General features: G+C 35.3%; 1 protein-coding gene across 1 annotated transcript; it reads right to left on the bottom strand.

Moving 5' to 3' along the window:
• Window positions 1–22,857: 22,857 nt before the first annotated feature.
• Rad51ap2 (RAD51 associated protein 2) lies at window positions 22,858–27,279 on the bottom strand. The gene is made up of 3 exons (XM_027937751.2): window positions 24,084–27,279; window positions 23,659–23,742; window positions 22,858–22,976 (listed from the first exon to the last, which is right to left on the bottom strand). The coding sequence occupies exons 1-3, from the start codon at window positions 27,277–27,279 to the stop codon at window positions 22,858–22,860; spliced, it is 3,399 nt and encodes a 1,132-aa protein (XP_027793552.2).
• Between the last annotated feature and the right edge of the window lie 461 nt (window positions 27,280–27,740).

Below are 27,740 nucleotides of genomic sequence, written 5' to 3' on the forward strand. Positions count from 1 at the left end.
TTATACAGAAGAAAGAAATTAACGGGATACAAATAGGAAAAGAATTCAAACTACCTCTATTTGCCAACAGCATTTTATATTTAGAAGACCCCCCATAAAACACTACATTAGAAAACTTCTAGAAAACATAAATTTACATAAATGTAAAATTATCATCCATAAATCAATTGTATTCTTATACATCAGTGATGCATCAACTGAAAGAGAAATTAGGAAAACTATCACCTTCACAATATCCTCAAAAAAATAAAAATAAAATATTTGGGAATCAATCTAACAAAAAAGGTGAAAGACCTCTACAGTGAAAACTACAGAACAATAAAGAAAGAAACTGAAGAATTTACAAGATGGAAAGAGCCCCCATGTTCTTGGATAGGCAGAGTTAATATTGTCAAAATGGCCATACTACCAAGGCACTATACAGATTTAATGCAATTCCTATTAAGGTTCCAATGTCATTCTTCATAGAAATAGAAAAATCAGTCATGAAATTTATTTGGAAAAATAAGAGGCCCAGAATAGCAAAAGCAATTGTCAGCAAGAAAAGTGAAGCAAGAGATATCACAGTACCAGACTTTAAATTATACCATAGAGCTACAGTAACAAAAACAGCAAGGCATTTTCATCAAAACAGATATGAAGACCGACAGACAGAATAAAAGACACAGAGAAAAACCCACATAAATAATTATCTCATACTAGACAAAGGTGTCATAAACATATATTGGAAAAAATAGCCTATTCCAACAACTGGTACTGGGAAAACTGAAAATCCATATGTAACAAAATGAAATTAGACCCCTATATCTCACCCTACAAAAACTCAACTCAAAGTGGATTAAGGACATAGGCATTAGACATTTTCTTCTACTAGGAGAGAAAAAGTATGCCCAACTCTCCATCATATCAGCTTAGGAACCAAATTCCTCAGTAAGACTCCTAAAACACAAGAAGTAAAATCAAGAATCAATAAATGGGTTGGTATCAAACTAAAATGCTTCTTCACAACAAAGGAAACAATGAAGAACATGAACTGAGAGCCTACAGAGTGGGAGATAATCTTTCCATCTACATCTATAATCTTTCTCAGAACATCAATCTCTAGGATATATAAAGAACTCAAAAACATAACAACAACAAAAAAATAACCCAATCAACAAATGAGCTAAGGAAGTGAATAAATACTTCACAGAAGAAATGCAATTGGTCAACAAATAAATGAATAAAATGTTCAACATCACTAGCAATTAGAGAAACACAAATTAAAACTACACTGAGGTTTCATCTTGCTCCAGGCAGAATGGCAATTACCAAGAATACAAGCAACAATTAATGTTGGCAAGGATGTGGGGAAAAGGTACACTCATACATTGCTAGTGGGACTGAAAATTGGTGCAACCCCTCTGGAAAGCAGTATGAAGTTTCCTCAGAAAACTTGGAATGGAACCACTACTTGACCCAGTATGATCATTCCTTAGAATATACCCAAAGGACTTAAAATCAGCATACTATAGTGATTTGGCCACATCATGTTCATACCAGCTCAATTTACATTAGCTAAGCTATGGAACCAGCCTAGGTGCCCTTCAACAGATGAATCAATAAAGAAAATGTGGTACATATATAGAATGGAATATTACTGAGCCATAAAGAAGAATGAAATTTGCTGGTAAATGGATGAAACTAGAGATGCTCATGTTAAATGAAACAAGCCAATCCCCAAAAACCAAAGGCCAAATATTCTCTCTGATATATGGATGCTGACTTACAATAGGTGGGGGAGAGGAAGTAGTGAAGGTTCACTGGATTGGACAGGGGGGAGTGGGGGAAAGGGAGGGGGAATGGGAATAGAAAAGACAGTAGAATGAATCCGACATAACTTTCCTATATTCGCATATGAATACGTGACCAGTGTAACTCCACATCATGTACAACCACAAAAATGGGAAATTATATTCCATGAATGTATGGTATGTCAAAATACATACTAATGTCATGTTTAACTAACATGAACAAATAAAAAAGAGAAAAATTTAAAAATAATAAAATAAAATTTCATTTTTCTTTATTACCATAATATTTCTTAAAACAAAACCAAAAGAGGACTCCTTATGCTTTTTCTCAAATTTTCACCAGCATAAGCTAGGCAGATAAAAATCTTCTTTATCAATGACTCACTGCTTTTTAGGCTTCCAAAATGTTTAGCTAATATTAAAGGAGTGAAAACATTCAATTTTGTTGCAATGTAACACACAGCAGAGGGCAGGCTCTGTGTGAGTATAACAGAAAAGAATAAGAAATTACAAAAGATAAAATAATTGAATGAGAATTAACAAAATATTAGTTGTGTTTTTAGAGCAGACACAACTGAAATTCATAAGTAAGAAATAGATTTACTTAAAATGTATTATAGATATAATCTCATTATATCTAGCAACAACCAGATACTCAAATATAGGATCAAATTCTAAAGTCCTAAAACCCCAAAATATATGGGAAAACTTATAAAGAATTTAGAAAGCTAAAACCTGAATGTAGACTTTAATGTTAAATCACTTTAGCTAACAACAACAACAAAAAGTAGTGAATTCATTTTATGTGCAGCCAGGTAGACACGTTAAAATAAAAATCTGTTAGATGTGAGTGTACTCCCTAGGCCTCAGCATCTAGATCCATTATTTAGTTAAAAACTCAATAATAATTTTTCAAAAGTATCTTTAATTCAGATTTTTACACAAATACAACTTTAGGGTTCATAATAAGTACACATAATGGAATAAGAATTACACATTTTCCAATTAACTTGGGCATCTTCTATACGCTGGACTATATAAGATAAAGAACTAGGTTCTGAAGTGAATTTTCAATGCTTTAATCCAAAAAAACACTTGAGCAGTTAGACGTGGAGACCATGGCGGTTAAAACAGCCCAAAACTCCCACCCTCGTAGAACTCATATTCTGGTGAGGAAATTCACACAACCAACAGAAAATAAGCAACAGAATGTTTTATACAGCACTCAGTCCTTGGGAAAGAATAACACAAGGAAGGAAATAGAACAGGTGGGGCAGGATGTCAATCCAAAATTACACACAGAGAACAGATCTCAATGAGAGAGATAACTGAGCAGAGGCCTGAAGGAAGAGAGGGAACTCAGCCATTAGGATATCTGGAAAATCTTCCAGGAATCAGCAATAGTGCACACCTTGGCTGGAAACTTTTTGATTGAGGAAAAGTAAGAAAAATATCGTGGCTGGACCTGACTGAGCAGAAGGTTGTACCTCCGTGAGGTAACTGCTTCCTACGAGCCAGGTACTAGGACCTTGTGGAGGGAGGTTGGAAGCCATTGAAGAGGGCTGAGCAGACGAGTCACAAAGGGCTTCAACAGTCTCACTCTTGACTCTCTGTTGAGAATAGACTGCAGGAAGAATAAATGCTGAAAAAGAGATCCATAAGGTTACTGCATTAATCCAGGGAGAGACTCAGTGGCAATGGAGGTGGCGAGGTTTGTTGAGGGTGGGAGGGGGAATTTTTTAAAATTTATTTTAATTAGGTATATATGACAGAATGAATTTTGATTCATTGTACACAATTGCAGCACAACTTTACATTTCTATGGTTGTACTCAATGTAGCATCACACCACATGTACAGTCATACATGTACCTAGGGTAATAATGTCTGCCTCATTCCACCATCTTTCCTGCCCCCATTCACCATCCCTCCCCTTTGCCCAATCAAAGTTCCTCCATTTTTCCCATCCCTCTCCCCTCCACATTATGGATCTGTATCCACTAATCAGAGAGAACATTTGGCCTTTGGTTTGGGGGGATTGGCTTACTTCACTTAGCACAATATTCTCCAACTCCAGCCATTTACTACAAATTCCATAATTTTATAGGAGGGGATATTTTGAAGGTAGAACTAATACGATTTGCTTCAGGGTTTGAAATTTGGAAATGAGATCAAAAGGGGAGAAAAAAAAAAGATCCCAAGGATTTGGACCTGAGCAACTACAGGATGTAGGAGAGAGCAGGAATCATTGATAGGCAGATTTTTCTTCCTGAGTGTTTTCAGGGCCTGTTTTCATGTGTGGAGGGCATGAATGTGTCAGTTTACCAGCACTGTTAAAGTGCTGAAAGCCAGAACAGTGTACCTTCCTTCCTAACTCAAAATTAATTTCTTTTTACTTTGAGTAACTCTCCGTTAGCTGGGTTTATAAGTTGGAATTGATTTTTCAATATACTGATCTAGCATGTGTTACCCAGAGAGTGCCTAACTCACTACAATTTCATTAAAAGGCTAAGTGAGGTCAAACCACAAAGGGCTGATGGACTCAAATAATAAACAGAATGATAACTGAGAAATTGTTCAAGGGTGCTTTCACCTTGGCTAATTGCCAGACCAGTGACCCAGCAGGGCAAAGGACTGACAGCAAACAAGCATCCAATTGAGTAGATGCAGCTACCTAGCGCCTCTGTCATTCTTCACAGACCAAAGTGCAGTGGTTGACAAAACCACACGAAGCTGAGATTATCAAGAGACTAGAGACAAAACTCAGATTCATTTAATTTTTTGCCATGACAGTGGGAGAGGGGCAATCTCCCACAAGTCAGAATGCAGTACAATAGTAATTAGGCAATTCCTAGTGTCTCGTGTCTATAACTTTACATGGTACTTCTCATTATTATGGAGCAAACAGGCCTGAGTGAATGGTTTCCTCCTACAAAGTGGCCATACAAGAGAGTGAATCCCATTTGTTGAGCACTACTATGTGATTAGATAAAAGAAACCATTGCATATCATACATAATTCACTTGTGTATCACTAGATACCCAAGGCCTAAAAGGATCTGCTAATGTATTTCATATCAGTGATATGATTTGGAAACATAGCTATTTTTGAGACATATTAGATGAACCTAAATTCAAGACTGAAACAATTTTTGTATTAAGAACCTCTCATTCTTAGAATTGCATCGCTCCCATATATCCCTTCCATAGCAAAACTTCAGCCATGATAGAATTCTGCAAATATACTTAGAGCTGAAAATAGTTTTTATTGTAGCTTTACATTTCACCCATAAAACCCACTAGCTCCAAATCATTAACTAGTATGCATTCTGGTCCTATCATCACTTCTAATGGAACACACAGGGATTTAGAAGAGAGGGAAAGAGGAAAGTGGGGAGGGTCTTCCCTCAGTGACGATCTTTAACCACTACGCAAGTCAATTGTATTAAATGTATTAAATGTATTAAAACACTCTTACAATGAGCCATGCACTTTGTAAAGATTATCATCTTTAAATAAACTCTCTTATGATTTTTAGTATATAGATGGAGAAACCAAGCCACAGAAAGCCTCAGTAACAGGAATAAGCTCTGATAAGTAGTCAGTAGTGGTGCCCAGATTTAAACTATGGCCACTTAGCTCCAGAATCTATGCCTTTAAATGCTGTAGTATGAGGGTATACACTCAACCCCGTTAATCTAAATTTCTCGCAGAAAATGAAGTGGGAAAAAAATCACTAAGCAAAAGAAGAATGCACCATCTTAGATTAAAGTAGACAAAAGCTTTGTTATCAAGATACAGTAACTCACTTACTGCTTTTCAAATGCACTATTTTATTTTGTATCACAGAGTCAAATCAAATCGCTCTTAGACTCATGTATAAAACTATTTCCACAAGGGATTAGAGAAAATTAAAATTTTAAAGAACAAACAGTATATTGCTGCTTTAATATATTCACTTATGCTATTTTCTCTACAAGAAACGATTTCAAATTCAAAAATAGACACTTGCTATGGTTTTCTCACAGATAAAGTGTAAACCTTTCTGTGACCGGGTTATACTTCATCATTTCTTAAGAAACTCAGCCATTTTTCATCTTCTTTTTTTCCTTCATGGTTTGCTGCTGGTGTTTCAAGACATATTTTTGAAACTACAAAGTGAAGTAGAAGAAAGAAAAAAGATTCACTCAGGTAAACATATTTTTTTAAAAAGGAAAGCAAACAGAATTTCTTTTCATGTAATTAGTAAATACCTAATATTATGGAAATTCTATGTTAAATTCTAGTTAAAATAGTGTTGGTTCAATTCACTGATAAAGTTTAAGAACCACAGAACTAGTAGGTAGTTAACTTAGACATGATCCTACATAGCCCAATGTTTTCTAGACTCAATTACCTGACTAACTGAGCCAGTGAATAAGATATTTTATTTCCTTAATAGGAGGATTTCTGGATAATTTCTGAGTACTATTGAGAAACTAAAGCCCATTACAATCTGTAGTGTATTAACTTTACCTTGTGCACCATATTGCTGAGTGTGTCCAGATAAACTGTCATTCAAGCATGAAAACAAAATAAAGATATTTTCCAACATGCAAGAACTAAGAAATTCTCTATCTTCCTTGGTTAGGATTCTTTCAGGATGCAAGCAAGATAAACTCAAACAAGTTTAAATAGAAGTACTCCATGAGCTCATGGAACTGGAAAGAAAAGTTTGCTGGAACCTCAGGCATGACTCCAGGTCTCAACCATTATCATCAGCTCACCCCTCCCTCCTCCTCCTCCTCTTCTTCCCCTTCTTCCTCTTCCTCTTCCTCTTCCTCTTCCTCTTCTTCTTCTTCTTCTTCTTCTTCTTCTCCTCCTCCTCCTCCTCCTCCTCCTCCTCCTCCTCCTCCTCCTCCTCCTCCTTCTTCTCTCTCTCTCTCTCTCTCTCTCTCTCTCTCTCTCTCTCTCTCTCTCTCTCTCTCTCTCTCTCTCTCCTCTTTTCCCTCATGCCCTCTACTTCTCCCTCTTTCTTTCTCTCCCTTCTAGACCTGCTTTTTCTATGCTATGGCAATATTCTCTCTTCTACTGAATACACCCTGCCTCCATGTTGCAGGAAAGAAAGTATGGTTCAAACTACACTGGCTTTATAGCATTTCACTAGTAAAAACAAAAGAATTACATGAGTGTATATAATTTCCTTGAATTATACACTCGCCTCTTAAAGAAAAAAATCCCTGGACTTGGGGAGATGTGTTATGAGTGGTCGGATATTAATCAGGTACCTCTCCTTGTGGTCACAGGCACAGAGTGTTGTGACTAGCAGCTCCATAAAAGTTCCATCAAAGGGATGGTGCTAGAGTAACAAGTTCTAAAAGAAAGTGTGAAATTGCCAGAAGTAAGTAGAAGAGAGAGTAGGCAACGAAAGCAACAGCAAAGCATTACCAATATATCCTTTCTGAGAAAAACATTTTTTCTACAGAATGTGTTTCTGAAAAACAAAAAGAGCAGAATAAAAACTGAGAAAAAAGACCATAGTGATCAAAGAAACAAACAAAATGTTCCACCCAAATGATTTTGATAATATGCTTATGATATAAAATATAATAGGAACATATTTGTAATTGTTTAAAAAAAAGTTCTAAAAGCAGAATAGGCTTGTAAAGGAAAAAAAGAATCTGAAAAATTCTGCATAGTTCAAAATTATTGTGATTGCTGTGGAGGAGGAAGGGCAGAAGACCAACAGTAAAGAAAACGTGTCCTAATGGTCTCATCTCATTTGAGTGGATGAAAGGAGAAAGTTTTATACAAATTTTTAATTATCTGTTAATAGGAAAATATAGCTAGGCCAGTGTCACACACTTGTAATCCCAGTTACTTAAGAGACTGAAGCAGGAGGATCGCAAGTTCAAGGCCAATCGGTGCAACTTAAGGAGACTCTGCTCAAATTAAAAATAAAAAGAGCTGGGGATGTGGTCCAGTGGAAGAGCACTCTGGGTTCAAAATCAAGTATCACCAAAAAAAGGAAAATATACGCATATGTATGTGTATGATATAGATTGACAGATACATATATGGTAATATATATCTGCATTAAAATTTCTACATATATATATTAATATGTCCATATTAAAACTGCAATATATAGATATATATAGATATATATCCATGTCTCTCTACATGTTAAAATTTTAAAGTAAGCACTAAAATAATGGTTGTCAATCTTGGTTGTATATTTTGATCATCTATGATATTTTTATAAAAATGCAAATGTCTGGGCCCAAGCCAAATGATTCTATTTCAGATCTGGTCTTTAACCTTAGAAAGAATATTTTTAACCTTTTTGGGATTCTGATAGGTTACTGTAAGTGAGAACCACTGCACTAATAGAAAGAGGGAATGGGAAAAATTATTACCCAGGGCAAGTCAGGAAGTCAGTTAAATATAAGCACAAAAGAAAGCATAATAAAAAGAAAGACAAAATAAAGAAGCAGAAAAAAAGAAAAGAAAATGAGAGCAGAGAAAAGAAAGCCTAAAGTGACATTAGTAAATAAAGGTGTATTTCCTCTATTCTGAAAGATTCTCATGGAAAGTTAAAAAAAAGTCTACTTTCGTATTATTCTTTTTACCAAAAAAATATTTGTATAAATGATACAAATAGATGAAAAATAATGTAAATATTAAGATATTCCTGTAAAATAATATCAAATTTACATTAAGATTGGCATTGTTAATATCAAAACACAATGTCAGGCAAAATTATCAGTATAACAAAAAGGAAACTTTTATACTAAAAAAAGGTAAACACATCAAGAAAATTTTAAGGGCCATAATCCTTTATTCATCAAAACCAGCAACCAAATGTATGTAGTGGGAAAAGTTTGGTCTAAGGTGGTTCAACAAAACCTGTCATATAGAAACTTTTATCATACCTCTTTTAGATTTACTTTTAGAAGTTCCTTTTAGAAATACATAAAAGATAAAAATAGGGAGTGTTGTGATTCTATAAAGATATGCTAGATTTTTATTATTAGATAAATAATAATGATTAGATAGTTAATTTACTATTACAAAACATTTTACCTGACATCCAAAATAGGTACAATATTTTCAAATGGTTTATTTACAAAAACTAACTGCATAATAGACAATTAAAAATTTGCAGTATGTTACAAAATGAAGCATTGTTAATGGTCATATTGGTTATCTCAAAGCAATGCATCTGGAAATTAATGTAACAAACATGCCATTAACTTCCCACCAAGCTTGGAGACTCAGCAGCAACCCCTACACCTGGTGAGAGGATTCCCCCTTCCAGCATCCTTCTAGGAGTCCAAGGTCCAGAAAGATGCACAGTCATCCTTCTAGGCATGGTCTCATGATATTAATAGGATATCATGAAGAAGAAGAGGATGTGAATGCAGGAAATGAAACAGCAAAGAATACCTGAGTTTGAAAGGTGTCACTCCTGATGGCTGAGGCGTGATGCTCAGCAACAATAGCTAATGAGAAGAATAGTTAAGGGTGCTCCATGACACACAGAATGCAGGTCTTTCTAAGAATGTCCACTAGTCTAAGCATGTCTCTGTGAATGAGAAAATTTCATGTAATTTATTTGTAAATTCACTGACTTAAAATTGTGGCAGAATGAGAACAGACATGAGTTGGATGGCACAGACTGGAACAGATTCCATGAAGTTGCTGGAAGCATTAGGCCTAGCTTCCTAGCACTGGCCTCAGCTTTTCCTGTGTCACCTTATACTTATCTCCATACTTAGGTACCTCACAATCAACAACAACAATGACCTGCTGGCATCTGTCTTCTGATTTCTGCCCCATGAGTCTCTTCTCACCTGTGTCAGCCTCCTGCTGCATCTTCTCCTGAAAGTACTAGACCAAGAAAACACTTGGCTGTCTGCTCAGGACTTTGCTTGCCCCACAGCCTTCTCAAAAGGAGGCTGGTTTTTCTCCCACAGCCCCTCAACCGCTAGACCTGGAGTGGGCTAAATTTTCTTCACGTCTCTACTTGTAATTTTTAAGCAAGCTCCCTGCCTCCTTCCTAAAAATCCATATCTTTGAATATCAGATCATCACATACCACCTGCTAGCCCTTATCACTGCTGTCCTTTGTAGGTTTCCAGGTCATTTCTCTTACTTCTCAACAATTTTACCCTAGCTCCTTGTCACTTCCCAATACTACCCCCTTTCTTAATTCGTGATGATTTCAATCTGCATGCAAATAATTCTTTCAGCATTCTAGCCTCTCAGTTATTTGAATTTATTTGCTATAGTAAATTCCCACATAATCCAAATCAGTGGCTCCCACTGTCATATTGTAGACACACCATTCTCTCCGTAATTTCAATTTCAGGCATCTCACTCTCTAACCACAATGCTATACTTGGCCAGCTCCCTTTCTATAATCTCCCAAGCCCAGGAATCCTTTGATCCCACTAGGACTTCAAAGCCATTAATCCTACTACTCTTTCTCCATCCCTCTTTCCCTTTGGTGTCCTTACTCTTCTTCTCACCCAATATATACACATAATGAACCATAATAATCACTCCTTGTCCTTCCTTGTCATTCTTTCTGTTTTGAATGTGCCTGGCAAAATCATATCCTTGGTTACATTCAGGTGTCTACTTACTCTGAGCCTGAACGTATGAAGTTGAACACAACTGGAAGAGAATTTCATCCCATATATGACTACTTTCACTTTAGAACGCAATACCATGAACCTCAGATAGGACTTTAATAATACCAGTCAAGCATGCCATAGATCTTGAATCCATGTAATATCTTCTAAATAATTATACTATTTTTTTTTGTTTTCTTTTTGGAAACCCCATCAATACCTCCTTTCCAAATATCAGTTGCATCAGAAAATCAGCCTCCTACATTGTGGAGGATTTGAAATGATCAAAAGAAAACATCATAACCATATTTATACCCTCTTTCCATCTTACTGGAGATAAGCAATCATCAAGCTACTATCTAAAGCCAATTATTCTAGAAGTTATTAGATACCCTCCTCATGGCCTATCAACAACCTCTTTCTTCTCCCACATCAATCTTTCAATCTACTAATTTTCCATCATCATACAAACAACTGCTATTTTTCCTATGTTTACAAAGATCCTCTTCCCTCCTCCTTAATAGCTACCATCCCCATTTCTATACTCCTCTCTGCAGTAAAACTCTTTTAACAGTTGTTGGCAGCCACCGTCTCCTCTTTCTCTCCCATTGTTTTCTTAACTTCATTCCCATCAGGCTTTGTACTATCGCTGAAACTATTCTGCTCAAGGTCATCAATGACCTCCCTATTACTCAAGTCAGTAAAAACCTGTATTTAGAAGGGACTGATATACTTCTTCACCTGCTTTCAGGACATCACACTTCCTTGGTTTTTCTACTCTGTCTCCCATTTCTCTTGTCTCTTTTGATGATGTGTCTACTTTTCACTGCCCGTTTCATATTGGAATGTTCAGATCCTGAGTTCTCTTCTCTCCTCTCTCAACATTCACTCCTTGTATTAGTCAGCTTTTTATTGCTGTGACTCAGATACTTGACAATAACAACACAAAGGAAGAAATTTTTATTTTAGCTCATGGTTTATGGGGTTCAGCCCATGGTCAGCCAACTCCACTGCTCTGGGCCCAAGGTTAGGCGCACTTCATGGCAGAATGGCATGTCAGAGAAAAGCTGTGAGATCATGGCAGCCAGGAAGCTGAGAGAAAGAGAACACAAAGGGCCAGAGACAAGACAGAATGCCCAAGAGCACAACCACAGTGGCCTACTTCCTCCATCCATGCCCATCTGCTTACAGTTACCACCCACTAATCCATTCAAATTATTAATCCACCAAATGGATTAATCCACTGATTAGGTTATAGCTCCCATAATCTAATAGTTTTACTTCTGAACATTCCTGCATTGCCTAACATGAGCTTCTGTGGAAATAATTTATATGCAAAGCATAACACTGTCTTGGTGGCCATGTTCATTTTCAGGATTTTAAATACCTTTCATAAACTGATGACTCCCAGATTTGATTCTCTAGCACATATATCTCCTCAAAACTCCATTCTGATATATGCTATTGTATCTTCCAACATCTCTGCTTGAATATCTAATTAAATCCTCAAACCCAATGTCTCTAAAGCCAAATCCTGATATCAACCCTCAAACCTCCTCCATCCTCAGTGTATTCCCTCTAATTTGATAACATTATCATTCTTTAAATTGCTGAAACTATGCATAGTATCTTAGTTATGCTCAGCTCTTCTCTTCACACTATGAATCCCATGTCATGAAATCCTTTTGCTTCTACTTCAAAATATATTCACAGTAAAATCAGCTCTAATCTTTTATTTTACCTCCTAATAAGTTTTTGTCTTATTCTCCTCTCCTCATCACCTGTTTTTCAATAAATAACCAGAGTAATCCATTTAGATCATAAGTCAGAGCTTGTCTCTCCCCTCCTTCAAGCCTTTACTTAGATCAAGCCCTATGCAGACCACCCTCTTTAATATTACAACCTCCTCCCACACGTATGCTACCCCTTTCCTTACCTCATTCTGCTTTTACTTAAGACCTGCTACATATTGTTTGACTTACTTATCTGTTATATTTATTGTATATTGTCTGCCTCCCTTCAGCAAGTATTGCAGGAAATTTTGCCTATTCTGTTCACTGATATACCACAAATGCCTAGAACCAGTGCCTTATGGATAGTGGTTACCCAACAAATATTCTTGAGTGATTAAATTAATTATCTAAGTTCTTATATTAAGGAAGAATAATAAGCATGTGAGCAATGTTTTATGATAGTGCTCAGTTAAATATTAATTCTTACACTTATTAAATGTCTACTATCTGTCAGTTACCCTATTGGACAACTTATAAACTTTACCTATAATGCTGATAAAAACCCTGAGAAATCTTACCATCAACAATTTGCAGATGCAGAAGCAGAATCAAAGAGGTTGTTATGCATTACAGTCAGGTCTGTCTCCAAAACCCGCATTCTTTCTGCTACCATATACTGCTCTGCTTTTAGTTTACTTGCTTAACACTGTTAGAAATGCAACCAAAAGTCACGGTGCATTTTTTTTTTTCATCTCTTGCTTGCCTCCTTTTCCACTACAAAGTCACAATGCAATCTTTTGGCTATCTACCCACATGTCAAAGAGAAAGGTACTAGTCTATTTTTTGCCATGGTACTCAAGTCAATGGGAAATATTTCAAAAGTTAAATATTTAGTCAAAATTATATTAACTGAAGTTACATAAAATCTTTTCTCACATATCAGTGAATATTATCAAATCTGACCTCATTGTTCTAATCTTGCTCTGTGAAGGGAAGGTTGTTTTTTAAGTTTTTAGTATGTTATATGAAATAAATTTAGAAGTTCTTGGGAATTTGGAAAGCTGGGCTTCAGCATAAATAAAACTAGGATTAAAATATACACATATACATGTTTAAGGTATATGAAGTGTGGACATATGCATAAATTTATTGTTTTGTGAAACCCCTTAACTATCACATAGTCTGATATGCCTGAATTGACTATTCATATATTCAAATATTTATTGATGTCTGACTTCTTTACAGACCTATCGTATTTTTAAAACAGTGGTGGTTAGGTACCAACAATTAACTAATGGATAATACAGAATATATTTTTAGTACTTTTCTAGGACATCAAGAACCCATAAAATTTGATATCACTTAATGTCATGTCTTTAATGTTTAATATAAAAATAAATGTTTTAATAGAAAAAAATAAACTTTCTTACTAATTTTTTATGTAAGCCAGTACTCTACACTATTAAGAAAAAAAAGTTTTCCTTACTATAATTGTAAACATAAACATTTGTTTTAACATTTAAGAGGTTAACTGTTATACTATATATTATGGATAGATAAATGTTTCAACTTTTTAAAATTTCTTCCTTTGTATCTCTTGTATCTAATATTTAAGAAAAGTGAAAATTAGTTTTTATTATTATTTTTTTTAGTATATAACTCCTGTGTATGTTCAACAAGATAGCCAGGCTCATGAGAACAAAGAACACATTTTAAGTCCATTAAACATACAGGAGTTAGATTGGTGTGTGCATACAATAGTGCTCAATAAAAAAGAAAAAGTAAGGGAAAGGGAGGAAAAGTAAAGCAATCTGAAAGCTGATAGCAGTTAATGAAGTTGATGGTCAGAGAGAGCATGAACCTCATTTCAGTTCAACAAGTATTTTACCATGGGACAAATATGTGGTTAGAATCTAAAAGTCTTAGCAATCTGCTTACTTGAGAAAGTCATTAACACAAAATTTAGATTCATTATCTGAAAATAGGAATGATAATTGATTGGTGGGAAGGTTTAATGAAGTAAAATATAGAGAGCATTATAAACTTTAAAAACTATACAAATGTGCAGTACGATGACAATAAATTAGCAATAATTTTGCAAGCAAACATAATAATAGGAAATTAGAAGTAGCTTAAGAGATAAGGTTAAATTTTTCTACTTATAAGAACACAGCAAAGTAGAAAAGAATATCCTAAGGAGAGATGATAGAAATAAAATTAATATTGCATTCTTCAAGGAGAAAAGATTGAAGGCTTAGGGGGCAAGATAATTCTGAGACAAAAATCTAAAATCCTTACCACCAATTACCTCGCAATTAAGTAAGAAAAACAGAATAGTAAAGTGTATAATAACAGTTGAGAGTAATAAATCTTATACTACTGTGGAGATGTTTATCACAAGGTCTTTTTGAGTTCTAAAATTTTATGATTCCGTGCATAAGCAGTTTCAATCAAGAACATTATAAAAAGTAGAAAGCAGATGGTAGCTATCTGGAGTATTTTATAAAAAGAATATTATTTGTGAAAGGGAGAGCATGGCAGAAAAGCAAACATAAAACCTTTGAAGAAAGAGAATTGAGATGGAAAGAATGGAAGAGATATATTGAAGGAAAGAGTGAAGAAAAGAGGGAGGGGAGGAGGGAGGAAGGAAGGGTAGCATGCCTTACTTTTAAATTATACCTAAACATAGTAGGATTAGAGAAAATATTTCTCCAAAGGCACATTAATCGCTAGAAAATTAGGGCATTCATTATTCTCTGGGGGCTGTAATTTGTGAAGTACTAAAAAATAATTTGTTCTTAGTTATGGAATTTCAAGTTTATTGCTTCCAATCCCAGAAAACCTCTTTCAATCTTCTGATTTGTTGAAATAAATCAAACTCTCCAAATTAAAATAAACTGTAAAATATAAAATGAAGAGCAATCATTTCACCTTAAGAAAAGAACTAAGTCCTTCAACATAATTTGTGTGTTGAGGGCATAAGTAAATGAATTAGTTAGGAAAGAGATCATATACTTCTCATTTGAAATACTTGAAATATAAATAATAATATCTGCCCTAATCTTTATTCTTTTTCATTTTTATCACCCTTTAATAACAAAATTTGCTGATGCCTAAAAATATTACGCATTCTTTTTTATTTACACTTAATACAGTTTGTTTCTACTTTATTTTCAATTAGTAACCCTCAGGGTATTTAATTTGCAGAACATAATATCACATTATTTTAGTGATTGCAATAGACTAAATGAGGAAATATTTGAAAGTCAAATGAGGCTACTGGACATATTCAAGGTCATATGGAGAAAGTCAAAATGAAAGCTTAAGATTCTTATATTCTTTTATGGATTTTTGCTTCCTCTATTTTGTCAATTAAAGTTGCACACTCTCTAAAAGCAGGGACCACAATACCTACATGCATATACTACATAGTACCTGGAAAACTACCAAACATTTACTGAGTTTAAGTAAATACCTTGATGGTATTATTAACATTTCTACAGTCACAAAATTGTAATTACTAATGGTATTCTGATGTTCATGCAGCACATCACAGGGCATTCATTATCCAAGACATCATAACAGCAACACATTAAATATCCCCTTATATTGGTTAGCACTTTGGATTTCCATTTTCCAGAATTGTTCAAGTCTAGCACAGACTTTTACAGCATCATCTTAATATTGATCATTTTAGTCTATGGTTCATTTTAACTCCTAAATGCAGCTTCTGCTTTTAAAAAAAATAGAAGACAAAGCCTCATTTGGAGTCATTTTATCAAGGCTTAAAGTGCTTTGAAATGTCTCAGCTTACATGGAAGCTTTTGTCAATGTTGACAATGTTGTTTCCTTAAAGCTCAGAATCTCTTAAAGGAAAATCCTTGAGAAAAACTTTCAGAATTTAATCAGGGGACACAGAAAAATTTAAAATGAACTTTGTGTTTTCCTCTAAAAGACACTTTAATGATAGAAGGCTAATGCCTAAAATAACTGAGACAAAAGACTTCTTTTTTTATATGTATAGAGTTGTGCATAGCATTCACTTTATTTAGTTGTTATATAGTCTACTCACATTTTCATTAATTAGCAATTTTTATAAAAATAGCAATAATTTGTCAACATTAACATTAAGAGTATCATCTGTTTTTTTTCTTTTGTTGTGGTTCTTGTTTTCATTTTATTGAACATGTAGATCTGAAAATAGAATTGCAGTATTTTTTATTTATTCTAATTAGTTATACATGACAGCATAATGCTCTTTGTTCATTGTACACAAATGGAACACAAAATTTTTCACTTCTCTGTACGTGAAGTAGGGTCACACCATTCACATAATTATACATGTTCCTAGTATAATGATGTCTGTCACATTCCACCACATTTTCTACCCCTATGCCCCCTCCCCTTTACCCAATCCAAAATTCCTCCACTTGTCCCATGTCCCCTCCAGTGTGGATTAGCATCCACTTATCAGAGAAAACTTTGAGCCTTTGTTTTTTTGAGACTGGCTTATTTCACTTAGCATAATATTCTCCAACTCCATCCATTTACCTACAAATGCCATAATTTTATTCTCTTTTAATGCTGAGTAATATTCCATTGTATACCACAGCTTCTTTAGCCATTCATCTATAAAAAGGCATATAGGTTGGTTCCACAGTTTGGCTATTATGAATTGTGCTGTGTCACTGTAGTACGCTGTTTTTAAGTCCTTTGGGCATAGATCAAGGAGTGGGATAGCTGGGTCAAATGGTAGTTCCATTCCAAGTGTTCTAAGGAATCTCCATACAACTTTTCATAGTGCTTGAACCAATTTGCAGTCCCATCAGCAATGTATGAGTGTGCCTTTTTCCTCACACCCTTGCCAACACTTATTATTGTTTGTATTCTTGATAACTGCCACTCTGACTGGAATGAGAAGAAATCTTAGAGTAGTTTTGATTTGCATTTCTCTAATTACTAAATGAACACTTTTTCATATATTTGTTGATCGATTGTATATCTTCTTCTGAGAAGTGTCTGTTCAGTTCCTCAGCCCACTTATTGATTGGGTTGTTTGTTTTTTTGGCGTTAAGTTTTTTATGTACTTTATATATACTGGAGATTAATGCTCTAGCTGATGTGTGTGTGGTAAAAAAATTGCTCCCCTTCCATAGGCTCTCTCTTCACCTCATTCTTTGTACCTTTTGCTGAGAAGAAGCTTTTTAGTTTGAATCCAATCCACTTATTGATTCTTGATTTTATTTCTTGATATTTAGGAGTCTTGTTAAGGAAATCAGGGCCTAATCTGATGTGATGAGATTTGGGCCTACTTTTTCTTCTATTAAGCGTAGAATCTCTGGTCTAATTTCTAGGTCCTTGATCTACTTTGAGTTGAGTTCTGTGCATGATGAGAGATAGGGATTTGATTTCATTTTTATGGATATGGCTTTCCAGTTTTCCCCGCGTCATTTGTTGAAGAGGCTATCTTTTCTCCAATATATATTTTTGGCACCTTTGTCTAGTATGAGATAACTGTATTTATGTGGGTTTGTCTCTGTGACTTCTACTAAATTAAATCCATCACTAGAAAAGTTAGCATGAAAGGAACCTACCTCAAGGTTTGAGGTAGTCCACAAAGACTAAATAAAAACTTCCAACTTTATGATTTTCTATAACAGACAAGAAAAAAGATCAGTGATTGCCAGAGGTGGTAAGGGGTGGGGTGAGGTGGGGTGCAGAGGATTGAATACCTGTAGCAGAACGGATTTTTAAGCCAGCTAAATTGTTATAATGATTTGTAAAATTATGTTTTGCCAAAACCCATAGAACTTTACAACACAAAGAATGACCCCTAATATAGCTATGAACTTTAGTTAATAATAAAAAATATATCAATTGATTCACAACTGTAGCTTAAGTACCACACCAGTACAAATAGAGAAAGGTAAGGAAACATTTCTGTTCAATTTTTTCTTGAACCTAATATTATTCAAAATAATATTTTTTAAAAACATGCATTAACTTTTTTAAAGTTACTTTTATAATTTTTAATTAATTTATTTATTTTAGAAGGGGATACAGCAATAAAAACGTTTGCAGTTAAGACCTTTGCCTTCTGAGTTTAAACCCAGTGGGGAGGACTAACAATCACCCAGATAAATAAGTAATATATATGGTATTACTAAACTAAGTATTAAGGAGGTGAAACTAAAAGCACGAAATGTACATATGAATGTTAGCAGGTATTTAAGGCCACACTGTAAAGGTAAAAGTAATATCTGAATCAAGTTCTTAGGAAGAGGGTCCAGGGCAAGCTGTAAGCTAACTTGGGAAGAATAATTCCAGGAAAAGAAGGCAAATGTAAAGAAAAAGGAGGCAAGTGTACTGAGGCACGAACATGTGTAAGTTGCCCAAGAAGCAGCCAGGCCAGTATGACTTCAGAGCACAGACTAGAGAAAAATAGTAGAAAGGAGTTTGGAAGGTAATAGAGGGTCAGATCATTATATAAGTCTTACACATCAAAGTAAGAATTCTGGCTCTCAGTCAAAGTGAGAAAGGAAGCTTTGGAAGGTTGAGTTGAACTGAGCTGAGTTGTGATGTCATGACTTGTATTTTAAAGAGAACCATTCTCCATACTGTGTTCAGAATAGACTGAAGTACAGCAAGGATCAAAGCAGGGAAACCAATTAGGATCTGATTGCAGTAATCCAGACAAGAGAAGCTAAAACAAGCAGGATTTGCTGAGGGGCTAGCTATGGGTTATGAGAAAAAAAGGAGTGTCAGGAGAACACCAAGATTTGTGCCCTAAGTGATTGAAAAAATGAAGTTACTATTCACTAAAATGAGAAATGCTATGGCAAAGAGTTTGAGAGGTGTAGTGGAAATGGCAGTAGAGACAGTGGAGTGAATAGCTGACAGCTTCAAGTTCAGGACAGAGGTCAAAAAGACTCCTTTTCTTAAATTAAATGGGTCCCCAATTAAAAAACATACCAAAGTATAAAAACAGAGACTTTTATATCATAACTTTATTCTTTTGCCCATAGACTGGATAGGTGAAATACTTTAGCAACTATTTCTTATAAATTTTCAGTCATAGCACATTTCTGTGTTTTAAAATGTATATATTAAATTAGCATATCTAACAAGGATAACTTCAAATAATTATTTGTTTTCCAATAAGGTAAGGAAATATAATTTATTACTTTTCTGAAATCTTTGTTTTATTCCCCTTAGTCCAAAAACTTACTTTGAGTAATATAAACTGTCACAAACTATTATGCCTATAAGAGTATATGTCTGAATTAGATTTTTCACGATGATGGCTGACTTTATAAAGATCATTTATTCAGTAATTTAGAACTAAAGATCAACTACTTTGCATATTTTATTTTTCACTTTTCTAACCAAGTAAAAACTAAATGAATATTAATTCAAAGGTTTGAATACTTAAAGCACTATCAACATAACTTTTGCAAGTTGATTTAGTGTCCGGTCTCTTCTTCTCACACTCATAGTTATGCATGCAAAAGCTTGTTACTTTAAACTCAAGTAAAACAGATTTATTCTAAGGCTGAATAAAAGCAAGTGTTTTTTGATGTGGCTTTTTATCCTATGAATATTATTCTTCTGATCTGAAAGCATTCAACTTTTACATATTAAGAACAATGATAAAAAGAACAAGTGAGGGGTTTCAATTTTAAGTGTCTTCTGCCACAGCTCCCATGCAGCTTTTCCAATTTGACCAAGAACTTCAAAAACAAAAGAACTAAAATGTTACCTTCCTTCTACCTCCCAATTTTCTGATTCCAGAGGAAGAACTCTCAAAACTAGGCAGGAGGGGGATAGGATATATGTGCAGATATTATAAATGTGTCTTTGATTGGTGGCAGCAGGGGAAGGAGTGCTGGAGCAATGACACCAGCAGAAGTTTTCCTTTGGGGATATGTGATGCCTATGAAAAAAGCTCTCTTTCAAAGCAGTGACGGGCAGTGGCCTGGAAAAACCAATGTAAACAGTGCAGTGTGTGCTCAGAATTTAAACTTATCACATAATCACTTCAAAGTAGGAAAGAACCAGAGATGGTTATCAGTGAATATGGCATTTATTAGTGAAGAGATTAAAGTATCCACAAAAGCCCTTCTAGGGACAAGGAAGAACACTGGAAGCAATAAACCTGCCTTGGGGAAGCAGAATCAAGAACAGAATTCAATATTCATGCACAGCAATAGAAAATAGGGAAAAGGACCAAGATTTATTTGTATAAAGATAAAGGAGAATATTTACCTTGTACAGAGATAAAGAAAAAAAAATCCAATATGGAACTTAACAATAATTAAAAGATGGAGGCAGAAAAGGAGGAGCTCTGTAGAAAAAAAAAAAGGAAGAAAGAAAAATTTTCAGAAAATTAAAAGAAACAACATAGTCCTGGAAACAGTCTAATGCAGGATCCAGAAAATTTTTTTTCAAGAAGAAGGCAAACATTCTAAATAGTTACCAACTACTGAGTATTTACCATTTATCAAAGCTGTTTCAAGTATATAATATGTATTATCCCTTTAAATTCTCACAATTATCCTATATCAGCCATATATATATATATATATATATATATAGAGAGAGAGAGAGAGAGAGAGAGAGAGAGAGAGAGTTACCCAAGATTATAAAACAATTAAGAATTCTAAAAGTGGACACTGAATGTTCTCAACACAAAAATAGTAACTATATAAGATGTGTATGTTATTTAGCTAGATATAATTATCCTACAATGTATCTGTAAACTTCAAAACACGGTGCACACATAAATGAAAATGGATAGAATTTAATATATCAACATATAATTTTATCTATTAATTAAAAATAAAAGGGAAATGGAATTCAGAAATATATAGCTGTTATGAGACAATTGTAGAAATTTATTTATTAATACTCAATGAAAGGCAAGTGACTCACCTGAGATGGAGATTCAACCAAGAGATTTTATTGGGGGGCTTCCCGAAGAGGAAGAAAAGGAGAGGCAGAGAGTAGAGAGAGGAGAGGCAAAGAGTAGAGAGAGGAGAGAAAGAAGAGGAAGAGAGGAGGAAGGCAGAGAGGAAGAGGGCAGAGAGCAGAGAGGAAGAGGGCAGAGAACAAGAGCTTGCAAGCTTGGGCTTAAGAAGGGTTGCAGAGGCAACAAGGCGGGTGCTGATTGGCAGGGTGACTCAGGAAAGATGAAGGAACCCTGTGTCCTGTGGGGATTGGTTGAGAAAACTTTTGAATTTGGCACTCTTCAGCTTGGTGCCCTTTGAAGAGGAGGGGGAGGGGTAAGGGATTCCTGATCTTCTCAGGAGAAGGGGGAGTCTCCCACACACTCAATAGCTTATAAATATTTACTAAGAGGCAGGTATTGTTCTAAGCACATGAGCTATGTTAACAAAGACACAAAGGAATCCTGCCTTCAAGGAGCCTGTATTCCACAAAGATGTAAACTATAGTGTGAGGTGATACATTCTTTGGGACAGGAGGACTTAGAGCAGAATACTGAACTTGGAAAATGTATGGCGGAAGATGTAAATTAATGAAACCAAATTTTAGGTGTTTTTTAGTGAGTACTTGGCTTATAATAATAACAATCTAATCATATTTACTTTATGAATTGATATGTTTATCTTACTTCTGTCATCCTATGCTGTTCTTATTCTTTCTTGGTGCTTCTTTACTCTTTGCCAAGTGGTCAATTTTATTGTTGTCTGTCCTGTGTTTATAAAGAGATTTTTTTCCTATTGATGATTATCTTAAAATTATGAGTAAACTATATTTCTCTCCTAATATCAAATATTGGAAGTTCTGAACGGCAAGGTCTCAGATATATCTTCTTCCCTGTTCTATCACTGAGCTTATAATAATAATAGGAGCATTGAGGTGTATTTGTTCTCTGGATGAATAAATTAACAAGTGTTAACTACATGATCATAACTCTACTCTGAAGCCAAAGATAGACTCTGGAGAAAGAAATAAGGATTACAAAGCAATGCTAAGGGCTAGGGAGATAGTTCAGTGGTGGAACACTTGCCTAGCATGTGTGAGACCCTGGATTCAACCCCAAGTATCACAAAAAGAAAAAAAAGTGCTGGTGTTGTGGCTCAGGTGTACAGCACTCACTTAGCAGGTGCAAGGCCCTGGGTTTGATCCTCAGCACCACATAAAAATAAAATAAAGATATTGTGTCCATCTACAACTAAAATTAAAAAAAGAAAGAAAGAAAAAAGAAAGCAAATGCTGAAGAAAGTAGAAGGAGAGAACTCCACCCAAATTTTAATAATAATTCTGCAGCTTTAAAAAGCTCATTCATTCTCTTAGCACCTCTATTCTTTCACCTGAAAAATGGGAGAATGAGTGGATTAGAATGGAAGCTCATTATCTTTTTATAAACCATGAATCTTTTGAGAAACCTAAAAGACTATGGATCTTCTCTACAAAGGATTAATCCATATATCATAAAAATAAGTCCTCATGTTTTATAGGATCATGAAATACTTTAATGCTTATATTATGAAAATATCAATAAAATGCTTCAAACTTGTAAAGGTAATAATTCACACACAAAATAACTGTCACATTTTAAAATCAAGAAAGCCTAAAATCTCCAAGCTGAAAGAAAGCATTTATCCAAAGAAGGAAAGAAAACATTTCCAGATATTTTGAAATTATTTTAAATATGAAATTCCAAAATCTTATTATATTTTTTCATAACACATTTATTTCAGGTAGGGATGAAGTTGTTTAATCCTAGCTTTTCTTGACAAGCCAATCCTGATTGGTCGGTTGCATGTCTTAAGTGGATGTACTCTTGAAATGCCATGTGAAAAATGACTACCTAAAACATAAGACAATAAAAGTTACATTAAAAAGTAAAAATTACCAATATGTTTTAAAACTCTTTACTTACTACTATTCATAATAGTAGCAACATATGCCAGGCATTAACTGAACACTTTTTATTTATGTTACAGGCACTCTAAATGCAATAATTTACTTAATTCCCTATCCAGTTTTAAAATGTGGAAACATAAAGCACCGAAAAGTTGAGTAACTTGCCCAATATAAAATAACAACTAAATAAAATCAGCATTCCAGTCAGGCAGTCTGATTTAACAACAACAAAATGAAATAGGTTTTAAAACCAACTTCACGAAGTAACGTTAAGCATGTTATTTTTTCAATTAGAAGTTAAACAACATTGCCATATTGTTAGTGGTTATGTTTGGTTTGTAAAAGAGATTACTGTCAATATAGAGCTCAAATGCATTCCATCGGTTATACATTCTATGCAGAGCTCTGATTTTAAAGTTTTTATTTAACACCACACTACATCATTTTTAAAGAAGTTCAAAACATTTCACAGAGGTATATCTGTTGCTAACTCAGTTAACTAGATATGAAGATACATTGTATTACCTTTGATCACACTTTACAACCTTTGTATATTTTTGTAATGCTAAAAATATAAGAATGTGATGATCATCTTGAAAGTTCTAGAACATAACTAAAGTTATTACCTTCCCTCAGTAGATAATTAAATTTTTCTTCCTTACATTCATCAGGAAAAACAGCAGGTCTTTTAGGTAAAGGTTTTTTACCATCTGGAAGTAAAAGATTGATATGTTACAGCATAAAGTGACTTTTATTTCAAAAATGTTAACATTATAAAACACATTATTTTCTCAGAAATTCTTCCCTCAGTTAGCTTTTAATTTTTAGAGAAATTAAGTAAGACTGTTCAGAACTCCTTTTTAAAAAGTAATTACTTTTTCCTTCAACTTCAGTATATTAATCAACATTCAAATAGACCTTTATTGAACAATAGTGTACACATCAATAAACATTTGCCTTCAATTTCATCTCTGTCTTCTTTTCTGACAAAATTATAAATTTATCCCACGGGGAAAAAGCAGAAATTGTCTTATCATGGAAAAGAACATACCTTCCTTGGAAGTAGAATAGAGTAATTGTTCCTTTGATGTTCTATAGCAATGCTCTTTAGGAACTTCCTGTTCTCCATTATTGGGTATTGTTTTCCATTTAAATAAACCTTGGTGAGTTTTATGCATACTAAGACCTGCTACCTTTTCACAGGGCAAAGATGTGCGGGTTTTGTGGGCTACAATCATTTTCAAATCTTTTTCTGTCTCTATTTCTTCCTCCTCAATATCATTACTTTTTCCAAAGTAATTTTTTTGCCCATTAGTTGTTTCCACAGTGCTTGGAATTTCATTTTCCTTACTAATTTCATGAAACATATGAAGTTCTTTAAGTACTAAATCAAATTTACTCTTCATCTCAAAATCTATTTCTATTGTCAGAGCTTCTGATGATAAACATCTAGCATTTAAATCCTGAAAACATTCATTGTTTTCTTCACTTGAATTAGCTTCAAACTGAAGATTAACATATAATGCAGAGTCATTCTTTGGATGAGAAAACTTTGAATTAGCTAACTCACTTTCTTGCAAAATACTCTCATATTCATTTCTGTCCCTTACATTATTTTGATTAACAGACTGAGTTTCTTCCACATGTGCTTTCTTTCTCATTAATGACCCTGACTGCACAGAAAGCCTGCCATGCATTGGGGAAAAACTATCGTCCTTTCCTATTGGATTATTGTTGTGAAGTTGGCAGATATCTGTTAAACTTTGTGTTGTGACTTTTACTTCTTTCTTCAAAACAAAGTCATATTTTTTTTCTTTGTTTTCACTTAGCAAGTTCTTAGAATTTGGCACTTGAATTGTACATGTGGTATTGACCTTTTCCCTATGTAATGAATTTTGGCTTGCCAATATGGCCTGTTGCCTAACATTAAAGAAATCTTCAAATATGCATTTAGAATTGAATTTACTAATCTTATGGTGTTCCTGCTTTCTTTCAGTATCTAAATCTTTGTTATATGTTTTTATTTCATAATATTTTTTATTATTACATGCATGGCTATTCTGTATAAATTGAGGACCAGACTTCAGGTGTGTTTTAACAGTATTAAGACTACAGTGAGCCCAATTTTCTACATTCATGAGTTGTTCAGGACAATTCATATTCTTGTAACTAGATTCCTTTGTCAAAGAAATTTCTTCCATGTCATCAAATTCCATTTTTTCATGTGTTTCAAAAGTTGTCCTGAAGGAATCCATGTTTTCTTTCTTAGATCCTTCAAGAAGTTGTTTGGTTTTAAACAGCTTTCTTTTCTTTAACAAAGGTCTCATATTATTTTCTAAGAGTCTTGAAAAAGTTAAAATCCATATTAGATATACAATAGAATTTTCCATTGTAATATTTTTTGGATGGTTTAAACACACTATCCATTTGAAAATACATCCTTCTTTCAATTCAGAATCATTTTCAATTCTTATTAAAGAATCAAAGTTACTGAACAAAGAAGCTCTGTTAATTTTCAAAATGACATTTAAATGTTCTAAAACATGGGTTTGTAAATATTTGTCATTCTTTATGTTGACATTCATATTTCTGGTTGTTATATTTTGAATACCAATTTGCTTTTTGCCTTTCAAAATTTTATACCAGGCCAAAATATTATTATCTTTTTTATTTCCTGAAATGTTATTGAGGAAATTAAAAATTTCTGTAGTGAAACTTTGAAAAATCTTGCTTAAATCGAAGTCATTTTGTATAGTGTAGTATTTCAACTGTAGTATATTATCATTTTCTCCCTTACCATTTAACCAGTCAATTCTTATTAAATTTTCTTGGCTACCCAGCATTCCTATCATCAGAGGCTTTGACTGTTCACTCACATTCATGACTTTTGTATTGTAATAATCTTTCTTGTTTACAAGATCTTTTACTAGCAATTGTAGCGAATTCATTTCTCTAGGTTTTTTCATATTCTCACAGTTGATCTTGTAACTTTTCATAATCCAACAACTTTGCCTGTTTCTTTTCAAAATACGTCCTATGTTACAGTCCCAGTTTGGGGATTTCTCCAACCTGGTAGATATATAATTGTTCAGGCTTGTTACTGCTTCCTCCCGACTTGCCTTTTCTAGTGTTATAGTGAAATTCTTTTTAGAGTCTCTTACATCACACTTGATACTACTGTAATGATAGTATTTTAAACTGATCAAGTCTTTTTTACTCTCAAAATTGTTTTGGTTGCTGACTGACTGGGGGTTACTTCCATAATATCCAGTAAGATCATTTTCCACATCTACACTTTTTTTATCATCCTGTAACTTTTGCTTCTTAACATCAGGTCTATTTTGGGACCAGCAAATGTTTGTGAAATCCCTAACATATGCCTCAAGTTTGTCATTCTTTTTCTTTGCTCTTTCCTTTAAATAGACAAAGGACACGTTGCTATTTAAAACCGTTGGAAACTCAGGGATTCTTATTGTGATGCTCTCTCTAAAATAGCTGGGTTTGGCAATTTCCAAGCTGGGCTGGTTTTGAGATTTTGGTATTTTTAGTATAGATGACAAAATGTTATTTTCTTTTCGATTTGATGGCATAACACTGTCAACTTCACATCTGTTCTTAATTTCACCAAACGTTGATCTAGCTTCCTTGTAAAAGGTAACGTCTAAAAATGGGGTTTCTGCCTGCCTTATGTAACTAGTGTCTTTCAGAACCCTTGGAAACACCCTCCCTCGGTCCCGGTGTCTGCCTCCACGTCTGCCACGCGTGGAGGCTGCGGGCGGAGACAGACCGACCCCGGCCCGAGCTCCCCCACTGCAGGGCGCGCTGGAAGCGCCCCTGTCCAGCTGCCCGGGTCGGCACCCGTGAGCCCTGGGACCCGCGCGCACGCTCCGTGGGGCGAGGGACGGCGAACTGCTAGGCGTCGGGGGTCTGCTATCCTGGCCTCCCAGACTGCTTCTCTGCTCCCCGCCGACCGACTGCTCCACGCGCGAGGCTGCGGGGTTACCAAAAATCGCATCCATTGGAATTAGGAAGGCCTCGAGGGGTCTGGGCGGCAACTCCCTGACCTCTACCTCAGACAAGCGAGGCAGCCAAAGCAGCCGCCACCCCGCCTCAGAGACTCCGCCAGGCTCCTCCAGACGGAGCCGCTTGCTACTAGGCGGTTGGGAATCAGGTTCCTCCGGAGAAGGTAAGGAGGAGGGAGGCTCCCTGAGATCGCAGAGCGGCGGCGTGGGGTGTGTGAGGGGCATGACGGCGCGCCTGAGGGATCTGTCCGAGGTCCCCGCCCGGCTCCGGCCTCTAAGAAGGCTAGAGGCGAATCGGCCCCGCCCCTAGCTCCACCCCGGACACGCCCCTGCATGCCCGATCCTGGCCATTCCCGGGGGAAGCCCCACCCCGGACCCGCCCCCAGATCACCCCTCCGCGGACCCGCCCCGCCCCCAGCACCCCGCGCGCGGTTCGTCTCTCACTGAGTCCAAAGCGCTGGCCCCGGCCGTTATAGTGGCTATTTTTAGCGCCTCCTTCTGCGGCCGCCACTGTAGCTGGTCTAGGTGTTTTACTAGTCCCTCTGGGAAACGCCAGAATCTCTCTTAAAATTCATGAACGGAAACACCTTTTTATAAAAAATTGTAAAATTCTGTTTTCCTCAGAAGAGGCTTCCCAGGGGCTTGTCCAGTAGAACCGCGCCTCTGTGAGCACCTGACCGGTCCGC

This window comes from Marmota flaviventris, chromosome 14, assembly GCF_047511675.1.
Source record: "Marmota flaviventris isolate mMarFla1 chromosome 14, mMarFla1.hap1, whole genome shotgun sequence".
NCBI lineage: Eukaryota > Metazoa > Chordata > Mammalia > Rodentia > Sciuridae > Marmota > Marmota flaviventris.

Coding starts and splice junctions, on each gene's coding strand:
- Rad51ap2 (XM_027937751.2), bottom strand. CDS start 27,279: ATGCCCCTCACACACCCCACGCCGCCGCTCTGCGATCTCAGGGAGCCT. Junction 23,743..24,083: donor CTATTCTACTTCCAAGGAAG/GTATGTTCTTTT, acceptor TTTTACTTCCAG/ATGGTAAAAAACCTTTACCT. Junction 22,977..23,658: donor TAATTATCTACTGAGGGAAG/GTAATAACTTTA, acceptor CTTATGTTTTAG/GTAGTCATTTTTCACATGGC.